The sequence below is a fragment of the Bos indicus x Bos taurus genome, chromosome 8 (assembly GCF_003369695.1).
Source record: "Bos indicus x Bos taurus breed Angus x Brahman F1 hybrid chromosome 8, Bos_hybrid_MaternalHap_v2.0, whole genome shotgun sequence".
NCBI classification, from domain to species: domain Eukaryota; kingdom Metazoa; phylum Chordata; class Mammalia; order Artiodactyla; family Bovidae; genus Bos; species Bos indicus x Bos taurus.
In genome coordinates, this window is record NC_040083.1 from 69,545,160 (window position 1) to 69,559,403 (window position 14,244).

A 14,244-nucleotide genomic window follows, 5' to 3' on the forward strand; every position below is an offset into this window, starting at 1 on the left:
CTCTCTTGTATGTATTAACACTATTATATGTATCCTTGATTATTGTAAGAATAAGATTCCTAAATTATACCAAAAATTATATATGGGAATATTTATCAAAGTATCATATATAGTAGCAAAAGATTCAAACATCACAGTATCCTTCAGTGGAGAGCTGGGTAAGTCAATTATGATATATCCATATAGTAGATTCTCAACATGGAGTTAGATTATTTCCTTGTGGTAAGCCTCCTTTCCTTCCCACTTCTCTTCTAGTTAGTTCCTATTCAACTTATTGCCACTTTGTCATGGAAGGTATTTCTGATCTCCCAGACTGGACCCAACACACTCTTCACGTGTTCTCATATCAATGGTGCTAACTTCTTAGCATTTGATAGAGTTACAATTTTGCATTTATTTATACTGTTAATGTATGTGTATTATTACAAGTCACTCAACAGGGACTTGAGTGATGAGGACAAAATTAGTTTTTGCTTACCATTATCACCTCAAAACCAAGTAGAGTAGGTAAATGAACATAGTAGGTAAATATTTGTTGAGTTAGATTGAATGGTATGAAGTACAGCCATTAAAAAGTGAAAAAATGAAGTAGAGCTATTGTTGCTGATATGGAAAGTGTGTTAGATATTAAGTACAAAAGTAAATGTATAGAATCTTCTCATTTCCTTTTTTTTTAACAAGCCATGTGGCTATAATCTGATACAGGCTTTAAAAATTTTTTTTTCTGAAGGGAAATGAAGAATAACCTTTTAGGGTAAGCTGGTGAATTGAGCATACTTCTAAATCCATTCCTTCCTAAAACCACACTAAAACTACAATTTTGGTTTTATCCAAGTGATATAAAAGCTAAGGATTTTTGCTTTAATAATGCCAGACAGTTCAAACCAAGCCTGACTCTTAAGTAGAAAAGCTAGACAAAATATTTTAAAAAGTGGCTTCAGAGGCATTCAGAAAGCTAAGAAAGTGAAAAAGAATTACCAAGTAGAGATCTGGGGAAAAGCATACATCCAGAGAAGTAAGACATTTGGTCACATTTGGGGCTAATTTTCTCCTAAACACATTCATGAATTTCAAAAGAGGGGGCTAAGAGATTGACCAGCCCTCTTGAAAGAAGCTAAGAAAGTTGGGAGTTCATGACTTGTCAAAAATGGATGGAGGGGGTAAGCTTCTGCTCATTGGTTTTGGGCCCCTAAAGCTTGTATCTGTGTAAGAGTAAGGGTGAACTAGAAGTATAATTCCCTGAAAGGGACTATCCTCAATCATTTCAGTCTCTGAAATTTAAATAAGGTAGTCTCAAGCATCTGGCAAAAGCAAACCTTTTCAGACTAAGATAGCATTATATAGAACCTTAAACTGCTGCAGTTTTTCAAATATAATACATGGCTCACAACCAAAAATAAGTAGATTCATGAGAAGACATAACAGTACAAACGAAAATGAGCAGAAAGAGTGAGAAATAAAAACAGACCCCTACGTTCTTCAGATGTTATCAGACCAAGCTTTAAAACAACTATGCTAAAAAATTAAACAACGCTATGTTCAAGAATGTAAAAGACTAAATTAAAAATTTTGGCAGAGAACTGTGAATTATAAAAATGGAATGTAGCAGAGCTGATAAAGCACCAAAAGAAAATTCTAAGAATGAAAAATAAAAAAAACTTAACAGATGAATTAATAGAAGACTCAATAAAGCTAAACAGAGAATAAATGAACTAGAATATAGGTCAGAAGGAACAACCTAGAATACATCACAGAGAGAAAGAATAAAATACTCAGAAAAAGTATGAGAGACATGGAAGACACAGTGAACAGGTATCAACTGTGTGTTTGGAATCAGTCCTAGAGAAGAGAGAGAGAGGATGGGGTACAACCAGTATTTGAAGAGATAATGGATAAAAGCTTTTAATACTGATTAGTTAAGCCGCAGATTGAAGAATCGCCAAAACCAAAGCAGAATAAATACAAAGAAAATAATATCTAAGTACATCACAGTAAAAGTGCTTCAGATGAAAGACAAGGAAAAAAATCTTAACTGGACCAGGCTAAAGAAAAGATTACTTTCAAAAGAGAACAGTTAAACTGTCCATATATTCTTAATGGAAACAATGGAAGGAGGAAACCATGGACTAACATTTTTCAAAGCACTGAAAGATGATAATTGGTACACCTAGAATTCTATACCTAGCAGAAATATCCTTTAAAAATGAAGAAATAAGCACTTTTCAGGTATTCCTCCCTGTAAAAGCTACACTAAAAGAAATACCAGGAGACCCACACTAAGAATATTACTCGAACAGAAGGAAAATACCAGATGGAAGCTTGGAGAGTCAGGAAGAAATAACGAGAATAGTAGACAATACGTAGGTAAATAAAATGAATGTAGACCTTATTAAATAATAATAATGTTTTACTGAATTTAAATGACAATTAAAAGATATGACAATAGTAGTTGGCAGTGGGATAAAGTGTGTGAGGACTTTATATTATCTGGGGAAGGTGGGGGGAAGTACCTGTTAACATTATATTTTGATAAGTAAGAGATGCATGGTGTAATATGCAGAGTAATTTTCAAGAAAAGAGAGGTTTTTTTTTAAGTGTGTAATCTTTAAATTATAGGGAAAGAAATGACTATAATAAAAAAATAGTCTAGATGGCAAGAAAGGAGGGAAGGTACGTATAATACTATGGCAAATGGGATAAATAAATGATGATAAATATGCCAGCAACTTCATTACATGTAAATAGATGAAAGATAGTCAGGTAAGATTAAACAAAGGAAAAAAATACTTTATGATGTTTTATAAGAGAGATAAAGCATAAAGACACAGAAAATTTGAAAGTAAAAGAAGAATATATTACTACTTTTATAAAAGAAGTAAAGAAAAGAAAGTAAAAGAATAATATTATATTACTACTAACCAAAGAAAAGCTGTTGTAGATAGATTAATATTACATGAAATAGGGACTTCCCTAGTAGTTGAGTGGCTAAGACTCTGTGCTTCTAGTTCAGGGTGCCTGGGTTTGATCCCTGGCCAGGGAACTAGGTCTCACATGCTACAGTTAAGAGTTCTCATGCTGTAAAAAAGATCATTGATCCCATGTGCTGCAACTAAGACCCAGCACAGCCAAATAAATAAATAAAAATAAATACTGAAAAATTACATGAAATAAACTCCAAAACAAAAAGATGAAAAATTTTTGTTTGTGTGAATTAGTGAAATGGCTTCATAATATATAAAGCCAAGATTAACCAAAGTACAATAAGAAATAGAAATGTCCACAGTGATAGAGAATTTAACAAATATTTTTCAGGGATTGGCAGAATAAGTAGACAAACAAAACTAAGAACGTTGTAGAAAATTAGAATGCAAATAATAAACTTGACCTACTGACTCAGTGGAGATGAATTTGAGCAAACTCTGGGAGCTAGTGCAGGACAGGGAGGCCTGGTGTGCTGTAGTTCATGGGGTCACAAAGAGTTGGACACAACTTAGTGACATGAAATAGGGAAGTCCCTATTTCATGTAATATTAACACTCGACATAGAAAGAGAAAGCATCTAACATACCGACTATGCCTTCTTTTCAAACACACATGAATACTTACAAAACTTGACCTTTACAAGAAATGTTCTGGGTTAAGAGCAAGTTTCACATGCAAAGCATTAAAATCACAATGACTATATTTTGACAATATGCAGAAAAGATATGCTGCTGCTAAGTCACTTCAGTTGTGTCCAACTGTGCGACCCCATAGACAGCAGCCCACCAGGCTCCCCTGTCCCTGGGATTCTCCAGGCAAGAACACTGGAGCGGGTTGCCATTTCCTTCTCCAATTCATAAAAAGTGAAAGTGAAGTCGCTCAGTCGTGTCCGACTCTTAGTGACCCCATGGACTTCAGCCCACTAGGCTCCTCCGTCCACAGGATTTTCCAGACAAGAGTACTGGAGTGGCATGCCATTGCCTTTTCTGACAGATACGATATAAACCAATACAAAAAGATAACTAGAACACCACCATATTTTAGGAGATTTTAAAATATACTTAATAATCCAGCGGTCAAATAATAAATCAATTAAAATTTGCAAATAATTTGAACAGAAAATGAAAAGCAGTATACATTGAAACTTGAGGGCAGGCAGTGCACCAGACAGGTGTGGGTCTGGCATTGGAACCAGAATTTTAGCAGATGTTCGCTGGTTGACACCAGAGGAGAGGAACTGAGTTATACTTGACCTTAAAGCAGCTGGATGGTCAGAATTAAGTGAGAGAGATGCCATCAACAAGGAGTTCTCTTTCAGAAATTTTAATCAGGCATCTGGTTTTATGTCTCAAGTTACCTGCAAGCAGAGAAGATGAATCATTACCTAGAATGGTTCAATATGTACAAGGTCCATGTGCCTCTCACCTCACATATCTGTGGGAGACTGACCAAAAGGGATGTGAAACTGGCTAATTTTGTTGAAAAAGCAACTGTTTCTGTGTGATTCCTTCCAAAATGCATGTAAAGTTTTATACACATATTAGCTGCAGTGTATTTTGAAGACAATTTACATGAACAAATTATAAATTTAGTTGACCTTTATATCACATTTTGTAAAATGAGTGCTTAAATACAGAATGATTTAAATTGAACAAAAATAAACAATAATGCTTGAGAGATGCATCTAACATCATACTTAGAGGAAAACTTACAGCCTCAAATGTATATGTTGGAAAAGAAGAAAGGTGAAAAATCAAAATCTGTCTCAAGAAGTTAAGAGAAAAAGGGGATAGCACATTAAACCTAAAGGGAGCAGGTGGAATGAAATAAAGAAGTTAAGAAAAGCATAAGAAAACAAAATGAAATACAGTATAGGGAATTTCCTGATGGTCCAGTGGTTAGAACTCTGTGCTTTCACTGCTGAGGACCTGGGTTCAATCCCTGGTCGGGAAAGTAAGATGCCACAAGCTATGCAGTGCACCCCTCAAAAACTAACTAAATAAATAAAATATAGGATAGAGGAGCAGTAAAACCAGAATGTACTCATTTCAATCAAATTGACAAATCCCTGATAAAAAAGACAAACATAACTGATGACAGAACTGAAGAAGAAGACAACATTCATTACCAATCCTATAGACATTAAGAAAATAACAAGAATAAGTTTATACCAGTAAAATTTAAAACTTAGACAAAATAGATTTCTAGAAAAATATAACTTACTCAAATAACATGTTTGAAGATTTAGCATTCAGAATTCATTCAGGGTATACTAATGTAAGATATTAATAATAGTGGAAACTAGGAGAGGGTATATGGAAATTATCTATGCTATCTTAACATTTCTATACATCTAAAACTATTGAAAAGTAAAAAATATATATATGAAAAAATCAATCAACAGGGACTTCTCTGGCAGTTGAGTGGTTAAGACTCCATGCTCACAATGCGGGAAGCACAAGTTTGATCCCTGGTTGGAAAACTAAGATCCTGAATGCTGCAGGCATGGCCAAAAAAAATTTTTTTAATCAATCAATTAATGTAATTCACTGCATTAAGGGAAAAAATGGAGAAAAATCACCTCTCTAGGTGTAGAAATGGCATTGGATAAGATTCATCCTTCATTTACAATAGATCTCTTAAACTAGGTTTAGAAAGGAGTTTTTTAATCTGACAAATTTATCTGTGAAAACCTATAACAAATATCATATGTGAAATATTGAAAGCTTTCCTTAGTGGTTGGGAATAGACAAGGATGTCAGCTATCAAAACCTCTTTATAATATCTTATTAGAAGTCGTAGCCAGTACAGGAAGGCAATAGAAAGAAATACAAGGTATAAAGATTGAGGAGGAAGAAACAAAATGATCGTTATTTATAGATCGTGATTTATAGATTTATAGATTGTTATTTATATGATTATAGAGGCAATTTAAAAGTTTATAGATTATTTATTAGAATCAATAAACAGATGTAGCAGAGCTGCTGGATACAAAGTCAGAAAGCAAAAATCACTGTATTTCTATTTGCCAGCAAGAAACAAAATGAACTTTTTAAAAAGATACCATTGACAATATCATTCCTAGCAATAAATCTAACAAATGATGTGTAATACCTCTAAGCAACAAACTAAACCATTATTAGAGAAATTAAAGGACATCTAAATAAATAGAAAGAAATACCATGTCCATAGATTATTGAGAGACTCAATGTTATAAAGGTATGTTATTCTCAGATTGATCTGCAGATTCAATACAAAGTCAAATATTAACCATTTGACCCTAAAATTTATATGGAACTTCTAAGGGTAGTTTCTGAAATTCATACGGAAATATCTAAATCAAAGAAGAAAGTAACTGGAATTATTAGCTCAAGGACAGAGGAGCAGTGAAACAAAACAGAGAATCCAGAAACAGATCCACGTATATACAGACACTTGATTTACACTAGAGGTATCTCTGTAGAGTAATAGGAAAATGATGATATTGGTATGGTTTGAGAAAAAAATTAAACCTAACTAACCCCTATTGTATTCTAAACCCAAGAATAAATTCCCAGATGGACTAACACATTCAAATATGATAGGCAGAACAATAAAGCTTCTAATATGTATTACATAGAATGCATTCATGACCTTGAAGTAGAGGAAAATTTCTTAAACAATACGCCAAAAAACACTAGCAATATAGGAAATTATTGGACTGCATTAAAAATTAGAACTTGTGTTTATCAGAAGACTAAGTGTGTAAAGCGGAGAAGGCAATGGCACCCCACTCCAGTACTCTTGCCTGGAAAATCCCATGGATGGAGGAGCCTGGTAGGCTGCAGTCCATGGGGTTGCTAAGAGTCGGACACGACTGAGCGACTTCACTTTCACTTTTCACTTTCCTGCATTGGAGAAGGAAATGGCAACCCACTCCAGTGTTCTTGCCTGGAGAATCCCAGGAATGGGGAAGCCTGATGGGCTCCCATCTATGGGGTCGCACAGAGTCGGACACGACTGAAGCGACTTAGCAGCAGCAGCAGCAAGTGTGTAAAGACAGCTACAGGGACTTCCCTGGTGGCCCAGTGGCTCTAGAACTCTGCACTCCCAGTGCCTGGGGGCCCGGCTTCTGTCCCTGGTCAGGGAACTTGATCCCACATGCTGCAACTAAGGAGTTCACATGCCCAACTAAGGATCCCACATACTTCAGTGAAGATAGAAAGCACAAATAAGACCTTTGGAGCAGCTAGATAAATAAGTGTTTAAAAAAAAAAGACAAGCTACAGAATGGGGGAGGGTATTTGCTACACAACCAACAAACAGTTCACTTGCAGAGTATATAAAAAACTACAGATCAGTGAGGTGAGACTTGAATGAGCACTTCATAAAAGAGGATATCCAAATGGCCAATAAAAATAGGAAAAGTTATTCAGCCACAGTAGTCATTTTGAAAGTGCAGATTAAAACCACAATGGGTGATTCTGCATACCTACCAAAGTGGCTAAAGTTAAACATGAGTAACACCAAATGTTGACCAGAACGTATAGCAACAGGGATGCTCATACACTAAGTATAAATTGGTACATCCACTTTAGTAGATAATGCCAAACCATTATCCAGAGTTGAACATATACATACCTTATATCTGAGCAGTCTAACTGTAGGAGTGTACTTAGCAGAAATATGTGCAGCTGAGAAAAATACACCAGAATATTCATAGCAGCCGAGTTAGCCAAAAATTGGAATCAACCCAAATGACCACTGACAGTGAAAAGGATAAATAGATTGTGACATATTCTTATAGTGGAATTGTATACAATAATGACAGTGAACTACAGGAACAGAGGGAACATGGATGAATCTTAAAAACATAATGTTGAACAAGAGAAGCCGGACACAAAAATGCATTATTTGATTGTTCCAACGACATACATTAAAAATAAAATTAAAACTAGTGCTTGTAAATACATGCTTAAATGGTAAAACTATAAAGAAAGAGCAAGAAAGTGATTCCAATAGAAGTCAAGAGAACAGTTTTCTTTGGGAAGAGGGGGACTCTTAATTATTAGGAGGGGCCCAAGTAGGGGGAAATCTGTGGTGCTGACAAGGCTCTATTTATTGTCCTGGCTGGTTATTTGGCCATTTGTGTTTTAGTAAAAAGCACTGAGTCTGTCTTTGTTTTATGTACTTTTCTATATGTTTATCATACTTCACAATAGAGGTTTTTTTTTACCAAAGTTATAAGCCTACAAAAATGTAGAGATTTTTGTAGGAATTTTGGAAGCCAGGAAACAAACGAATTAGTATTACTAACTTGGCTGATTCAAGAAAGCTGAAGCCTGGCTTAGTAATGGAGAATGCTGAGTTCAGCACAGAATTCTCAAAAAGCAGAGGAATTGCTAGACTGTGCCAGTTGCTAGAACTGGGGCCTATTGAGAAGAGGGAGATGGCCTCTAGCTAAAATAAGTAGAGCAGGTAAGAGATATTTGAAAGGCAGTTAAAGTCCTAGCTGTCTTTTCTCCCAAGACCAGAGGCTAATATCCAAAAAAGTAAACCAAAGAATTTCTGGACAGGGATACAGTTGAGGGCATCGATAACTTTGCCAAAAATGGGTAAATTAAGTGATCGCACGCATTCTCAGTGGGCTTCCTTGGTGGTTCAAAGAATCTGCCTGCAATGCAGGAGAGCCGGATTCAATCTCTGGGTCAGAAAGATTCCCCTGGAGAGGGAAATGGCTATACCCACTCCAGTATTCTTGCCTGGGATATCCCATGGACAGAGGCACCTGGCAGGCCACAGTCCATTGGGTCACCAAGAGTTAGACACAGCTGAACAGCTAACACACACACAGGCACATGTGCCCACGTTTTCAGTACTGATACAGAAAATACCCTAAAAAAAGACACACCCCGATCACTCTGTGTACAGAAAGCTGCAAGACAGCAGTCAACCACCAACCAGTTCAGAAAGCTTTCCAGTCCGTCATTCTTAACAATGAGCAAACACCAAGGATTATGGGACTTCTCTGTAGAGTCTCTGAGACAACAGCATAAAACAGCCTAAGTGGATGAACTTGAGATTCTAAAGATATAAAATTTAAACATGGAAAAACTATAGTATCTCCAGAAGGAGGTGAGAAGATAATTGTGTCCATCATACAAAAACATGATTCTCCATTTAGAGATGCACCTGCTGTTCATTCTGTCCTTTGTTCATTGTTTTCAGCATTATTTGTTACACAAATAATATCTTTTTTCCTTGTCTGATTTTATCTTCATGATCTGTGGGGATAGAATATGTTGGAAAATAAGAGATGTGAATTCATTTAAAACTTTGAAGACTCCATGCAAGAAGTCTGTAATTTAATATTCTATCATGATACCAAGGATGTCTCTTCTGAGCTGATAAAGATAATAGCCTGCTTCTCTCATTGCATTTCACTTTGATTTTTTTTTTCTCTCTCTTCCATGCAAACTTAAATTTCTCTTCCCATATTTCTATTTCCATCTCCTTGTTTCTTGGTGTCTCTTCTCCCTGAAGATCACTACATTTCAAGCTTTCAGAAAGGTATCTGAACAGAATGTGCTACGAGCTTAATACTCGCTGTCTGTCTCATCACAGTCTATTAATTAGACTTTTTTAGTTATAGTTGAATAATTTCAGACAGGCCCTCCATCCTCCCTTTCTGTTTTAATGTTTACGTTTTCTCTGGCCCCTGCTGTGTGATCCTGCAGGATTTTGAGAGCTGGGTGGGTGAGGAAGGAGAGGCCACGTTTCTTAGTTTCTGACTTTTGAATGCGGCCACCTGATGCATGCCTGGACATTGACTTCTGGTGTGTGAGCTGTTTCCTAAATCTGGTATGAGAAAAGGCCACAGTCTTCTGTTAACTTTTTTGATGTTTTATAAAATACCTGACCCGTCATCCTCATTTGTACCGCACAGCTGTCTGTGGTTGGAAATAACTCACCAGTGTGTACGTGAGGATGATAGAATGAAAGCAGCTCCTGCTCAGTTCAGGAGAGCCAGCTATGTGCTGTGTTTCCATGTAGAAGACAAGTGCTTAAGTCATCCCTTGCCATTTGGCCGACCAAGCCCTGCATCGTAAGGTGGCCCACAGCATTCTCAAGAGATGTTTTTGCTGTAGTAGCAACTGTCTTTGTTTGTATGTATTTCCTTCTTCACTATGTTCTACCTTTCAGAAGCACCAGTAAGTTCCTACCTTCATAAATCTGCTCACTCTGTCCTTCTTGTGGCCCCTCCATTTTTTTACTTCATCTTTATTTTTTTCCCCTGCTCCTTAAAACTTCCTGGGTTTTTTGTTTGTTTAGACAAACTTTGGCCTTGATTTCTTTGTTTAAAACCATTTCTTTAACTTAGAAAGGCACTTCATCCTGCATTTTTTTAAACCTGTTAGCATATTCCTTTAACTCACATATTGTTTGTATTCTCTAAGGAGGCACTACAGTTCGCAAGGAGATCATCAAGAATAAAATCAGAGCTATTGGGAAGATGGCACGGGTCTTTTCAATTCTTCGGTAAGGAAAAGCCTTGTCATTATGGTGTGCCATAAAAATGTTTTGAGAGTGATTTAGAAGTTGATTTCAGATCGGTAGTTTTAGAATTGGAGTGTGGTATCAAAACTGTGGGTCTTTGGGTTGAATGCAGATTGAATCAGTCCTACATGTTAAAGTGACTAGAAATAATTCTGGCAAACATTTATTTGGTATGAGCTTAGATACAGTGCAGTGAATGTTAGTGATTTAATGTGGATTCTGGAGCTCAGTGGCCTCTGTTCACATCCTGGCCCTATATCTTCTCAGCCATGTGATCTTGTGCCTCATTTTCTTGGCCTGTAAAAGATAATAGCAGGATCTGCCTTTTAAGGTTATTTGGAGGATTAAATAGGGTAATATATGGAAAACATTAGATCAGCACCTGACTATTAAGTGGCTCTAATTTAAAAGCAGGGCCTGGCTAATTGCTTAAAGTTGGAATATTTACAGAAAACATCCCTTTTGGGGGTCAGGGAAGAGGTAGAAGAAGGAGTACCTATCCTCCATCTTTGTGCATCTTTTCTTGTCTTCTTTCAAGTATCTTTGTAGATACTAAGTGGTAGACACCCTGCATGGCATTAACCTGGGGCTTTGATCTTCTCTTGCAGGGAAGAGAGTGAGAGCGTGCTAACTCTCAAGGGCCTGACTCCTACAGGGACACTGCCTTTGGGTGTCCTCTCAGGAGGAAAGCAGACTATTGAGACAGGTAAGTATGAGCAATACTTCTTTCATGGAATGTGTGCTCTTATTATCCAGCATTCAGTGTCAAATTGGAAATTAAGGCTTCTTTCAAATTAATGGCACTGAAGAAATTGAATATTCATCTCTGGAGGGGAGAAAATGGATTGCTCCTTCTCACCATATGTAAAAACTAAATCAAAATGAATTATAATTTAAGTGTAAAAGATAAAAAAATAAACTTCCCAGAAAAAAACATGCAAAGTAAGCACTGAGGAAGATAAAATTTTAAATATGACACAAAAAGCACTAAAATTAAAAGAAAAAAATAATTAATGAGTTTCATTAAGATTAAGAATGTCTATTCACAGAAATTCATGACTAAAAAAGGGAAAAGACAAACTTTAAACTGGGATATTTTTGTAGTACATATGTCTAACAAAGAACTTACATTCAGAGTCTATAAAGAACTGCAACTCCATAAGAAAAATACAAACAACTAATTTTTTTTAATGGTCAAAAAATTTTAACAGTACTTCACAAAAGAGAGTATCAAAATGGCCAAAAAGCATATGAAAATTTGATGCTTAAAAATGGATATAAAACCATGGTGAGATACCACTACACATCCTCTAGAATGGCTAAAATTTAAAAGTGTGACAGTATCAAGTGTTGGTGAGTTTGTGGAAAACAAGATATATTGCCAGTGCATTTGCAGATTGGTTCAGCCACTTCAGAAAATTGCTGGGCAGTAAATCAAAACATTTGTCTACCCTATAACCAGGCAATAAAAATAACGTTATGAATCTATGCAAAAACATTATGAATAAATGCAAAAAATATTCCACTTAATATTTATACAGTGGAGTACTACTCAACAATAAAGGTAACATCATGAATATATAAAAAAAACAGCACTATGAATATATGGTTGAATTTCATAGATACCATGTTTAACTAAATACACTAGATACAAAAGAGCACAGACTATTTGATTTGTATGATGTTCAGGAGCAGGCAGATGAACACTTCTGGGTGGGACCAAAGTGAGGGTGTGGGGCAGGGACTGGCAGCTCTGGCCACAACCATGATGAACACAGCCTCATGATGCCTTCATCGTGAGGAACGTGTTCCTGGGGCTTCATCAGCTTCCTGGAGCCCTGGTTCATCCCTGAGGGTCCCGACTAGGGAGTTATCATCCCCTTGTTGATGACCGGGTCACTTAGCTGTTGTCTTTAGTCGTGAAGAGATACAAAATCACCTCAATACCCTGACCACCTCCCTTGATGCGCCTGCTTTGGCCATCCACTGCCTTAAATACTCACAGCACATTGGAACGTCTTACTCTACAGTGCAGTACCTGACCACCTCCCTTGATGCGCCTGCTTTGGCCATCCACTGCCTTAAATACTCACAGCACATTGGAACGTCTTACTCTACAGTGCAGTACCTGACCACCTCCCTTGATGCGCCTGCTTTGGCCATCCACTGCCTTAAATACTCACAGCACATTGGAACGTCTTACTCTACAGTGCAGTGCTATTTTCCCTGTCACTTTTTTCACCTTTTGATGAATTGTATACCTACCTAATGTAAACTGTACAAACTCCATAAAATGTTTGTGTGCTCTGCTGGGATAGAAAGACACTGATGCTGGGAAAGATTGAAGGCAGGAGGAGAAGGGGATGACAGAGGATGAGATGGTTGGATGGCATCACCGACTCAGTGGACATGAGTTTGAGCAAGCTCCAGGAGTTGGTGATGGACAGGGAAGCCTGCAGTGCTCCAGTCCATGGGGTCGCAAAGAGTCAGACACAACTGAGTGACTGAACTGAACTGAGACAGAAAGTGCTGTTCTTGGGGGGAGAGCCTAAAAATATTAAATAAGGAAAGAAAAAAAAGGAAGTGCTGTTCTAGAAAAAAATACAATTAAAAAATAATAAAATGGAAAAATAAAAAGTACTGTTTTTCTAAGAAAAATACATGACTGTCTCTGTGAAACCTGTGGATCTGAAGGCTGATTCTGCGTACTCACTACATGAGCATCAGCGAAGGGTTTAAGAACTGTTACAGGATAGTGGGGCCACCAGTAGAAGAACATACTCAGAAGGAAGATCTGTCCCACCAGAATTATGCCTAAATATATTTTCAGGATGAATTTACTTCTGCTCTCTTCTGGAATAAATTATTTTTCTGCTTTAAAAACAACAACTGGCAGACTCATAAATAGTAAAAGAAGTCAAAATGGCTCCTCTGGTGGGAGAATATGGACCCAGAAAGGGCAAGGGGACTTTTGGAGTAGGAGTCATGTTCTGTATCACTATTGGGGTGATAGTTACACAAGTGTGTGCATATATATAAAGATGTATTAAGCAGTGCACTTCATATCTGTGCATAGCATGTGCCTCACTTGTGTGCATTTTATATCTTAATTTGATGGGGAGTGGAGGTTAAAGTTCCTCAGTCAGAGAAGGAGTTTGCCTCTTTGCCTGCAAACCATATCCTGCAAGATATGGTTTCCTCTTCAACCATAATGTCAGTTCTGAAAATCATGTGGGTGCTGACTTCCTAAGGAGAGGGCCTGATAGAACCCAGGAATGAAAAGGTTGATGTTTGTCAATATAAATAGATCTGGTCAAGCAGGGGGAAGAGACATGAGATCAGATCACTGGATGACTAAATTCTAGGCTTGAAAACTGGAGTTGAAGCATTAACAACTTAGAGTTCACTGCTTTTTTGCCCTTTTTTTTTAAATTGTTTCTACTTCAGTTTTTCTTTTTTCCTCTTCTCCTATAGGAATACCTCTTATAGGAATTCTTTGTGTTTTGTAAATATTCCAAGGCTATTGATTCTTAGGAACAGCCTCGTTTCCCCATACTTTTTATAGGATTGGTTTCCTCTTTTCTCTTTCAAATCAAATACTGAAATATTAGTTTATTTATGAGGAAGAATGAATATTTCCTCTTTAGAAGTATATAATTAATTTTCTTAGCTTCTGTAGTTTCACAGGAAGAATATTGTTTCCAATTGAATTTTTCCTGTCAAATG

At 36.8% G+C, this 14,244-nt stretch overlaps 1 protein-coding gene across 7 annotated transcripts in view; it reads left to right on the plus strand.

Moving 5' to 3' along the window:
- PPP3CC (protein phosphatase 3 catalytic subunit gamma) overlaps window positions 1–14,244 on the plus strand; it is an 81,357-nt gene that overhangs the window by 60,180 nt on the left and 6,933 nt on the right. For 4 of the 7 annotated variants that reach the window (XM_027549856.1, XM_027549858.1, XM_027549860.1 and 1 more), the window contains exons 11-12: window positions 10,419–10,500; window positions 11,127–11,224. In XM_027549856.1, the coding sequence (XP_027405657.1) occupies window positions 10,419–10,500; window positions 11,127–11,224 (180 nt within the window). Of the gene's footprint in view, window positions 1–9,504; window positions 9,532–10,418; window positions 10,501–11,126; window positions 11,225–14,244 lie in introns of all 7 variants that reach the window. The other 3 variants (XM_027549863.1, XM_027549857.1, XM_027549859.1) reach the window with 1 other exon arrangement.